The 2,206-nt window shown below is 42.3% G+C and overlaps 1 protein-coding gene across 1 annotated transcript; it reads right to left on the bottom strand.

Moving 5' to 3' along the window:
* Positions 1-497: 497 nt before the first annotated feature.
* LOC122085965 (hydroquinone glucosyltransferase-like) lies at positions 498-1,907 on the bottom strand. Its single transcript, XM_042654590.1, has one exon. The coding sequence runs from the start codon at positions 1,905-1,907 to the stop codon at positions 498-500; it is 1,410 nt and encodes a 469-aa protein (XP_042510524.1).
* Between the last annotated feature and the right edge of the window lie 299 nt (positions 1,908-2,206).

Consider the following 2,206-nt stretch of genomic DNA (forward strand, 5'->3'; position numbering starts at 1 on the left):
GCTCTTTTCTCCTTCCATCTTTCCGCTTCAAGTGGGCATTAAAAAAAAAATAATAATAATAAGATAGATTTTTTCTTTTTTTTTTGTATATACTGGGAATGAGAGGATTTTAAAGATTATTGAAAGTTGAAACTTCCAAATTTTTAATTTGGAAAATGCCTATGATGGAGTGTCGTCAAACATGTTGGAAGCCTTGCTCTGACCAGACATAACAAGAAAGAGAGAACTGAAAATAACCAGCCAATTTCTCTTTATATAGTTAAAATTGAATGAAATAATAAAATTAATGTAGAAGAACCCTGCTAGTCTGGGTAGGAAACACTGAACCGGTAGAGAAAAGATCGTGTTGCCCACCTCCCGTTGTGCACTAAAAATACTCTTGTGTGCCCTTCAATTGGCATGCATGTTTGGTGTTTCCATCGCCAGACTGGCAAAGATCTTGCACCCTAAAATTAGATAAAACAGGGGAATGGAAAAAAGAAAAACCCCCAAAAAAATCATATTCCCACTTGGGATTTCCATTTGTGTGCTACCTCTGAGAGTGATTTTCTAGAGGAACCCTCTTCACGTAACACTTTGGTAGCCGCATCCTTGAGCATTTTCATCCTTTTCCTTATGCTCTTCCCTTTTTCCCCTTCTAATAAGCACTTCACCACCCTAGCAATCTCCACTCTCCCCACTATCCCTTTCTTCTCAACTTTGGGTCTCAAAGCTACCTTCAAATCTTCAACTAGCAACACTGCATTCATCTTTTGTTCTGCATGGAGCGGCCACGCAATCATTGGTACCCCATGAACCACACTCTCTAAGGTTGAGTTCCAGCCACAGTGAGTGAGGAATCCTCCCGTTGAGACATGGCTAAGCACTTGTATCTGAGGAGCCCATGAGGGTACCACCAAACCCCGTTCTTTGGTCCTCTCTAAGAAACCCTTTGGCAAGAAACTCAAAGGGTCTTCTTTAGTGCTTTGGGCACCTAAATAGGTAGCATTAGGACTCTTGACAACCCATAAGAATTTTTGCTCACTAAGCTCCAATCCCAATGCCATTTCATTCAGCTGCTCTCTTGAGAGGGCACCACCACTTCCAAATGAAACAAACAAGACGGAATTAGTAGGTTGATTGTTCAACCACCTAATGCACCCAGACATATCAGCACCATCCCCAGAACCATTTTGTGTTAGTGGCCCGATTGGGTATATAGGTGGCACACTTGGGTCTCCACCTTCCTTCAAAGCCTTAATAGCACTGGCTTCTAGCTCCGTGAAGCTATTTAACATGATACCATCAGCCAATTTGAAACGCTTGGAATGGTATAAAGTCCATGTATATACCTTACTCTGTCTGTCTTGGAGTGAGTCCATCAAATCTCTTCCTTGAAGTGGCACACATCCAGGCAATTTCATTGGTTCAGGTAGGTCTCTATATTCCCAAGAGTGCAACTCATTGAGCTTGGGAAAATGGAGGTACAATGATAACACCATGGCCGTTGTGGGGAAGAAGATATAAGAAGGAACATTGAATTCCCTAGCCACATCAAATGCATCGGTGCCAAAGAGATCAACAACTAAGGCAGCAATGGGAGTTGTGGCTGTTAAGACCTCAAGAAATTCACGTAGTGAAGGGAGGGAACGAAGTATCGTGAGGTAGATACGAGTTTCGACCTTTGTATCCTTGGAGAGGTCATCAAGGTTAACCGGTGAGAGAAAGATGGTATCGATGCTCTTGGGGAGGCTATCCAGGATTTCTTTCTGGGCTTTGGTTGAAGAACCGTCAGTTGGAATTGTGAATGTGATAGAGAAATCATGGGCACTGACGAATTTCTTAGCAAACTCAACAAGGGGGATGAGGTGACCCATTCCTGGAGAAGGTAGAATGACAATGTGTGGAGTTTGTTTTGCTCCTTCCATTGTGATTATGCTTTCGAGGTTAAAGGCAAAGAGAAATTGGGGAAGGAAAGGGCTTTTGTGTTTGTGAGCTGTGTGAGATGTGTTTTGGAGGGTTGAAGAACGAGGAATGGGGGATGGGGCTATATATAGATTGGCGGATGGAGGACGGGGAGGTTGCAAGTGGTGGCAAAAGAGAAAGAGAGAGAGAGAATGGGTGTTTATAAATCATTATTTTAGGTGCAAGAATGCAAGCCTTCTAAATTATTCAATTTATTTATGAGTCTTAGAAGACACATTCCCTACCTAATTAATCTCTTTCT

Source organism: Macadamia integrifolia, chromosome 8 (assembly GCF_013358625.1).
Source record: "Macadamia integrifolia cultivar HAES 741 chromosome 8, SCU_Mint_v3, whole genome shotgun sequence".
NCBI classification, from domain to species: domain Eukaryota; kingdom Viridiplantae; phylum Streptophyta; class Magnoliopsida; order Proteales; family Proteaceae; genus Macadamia; species Macadamia integrifolia.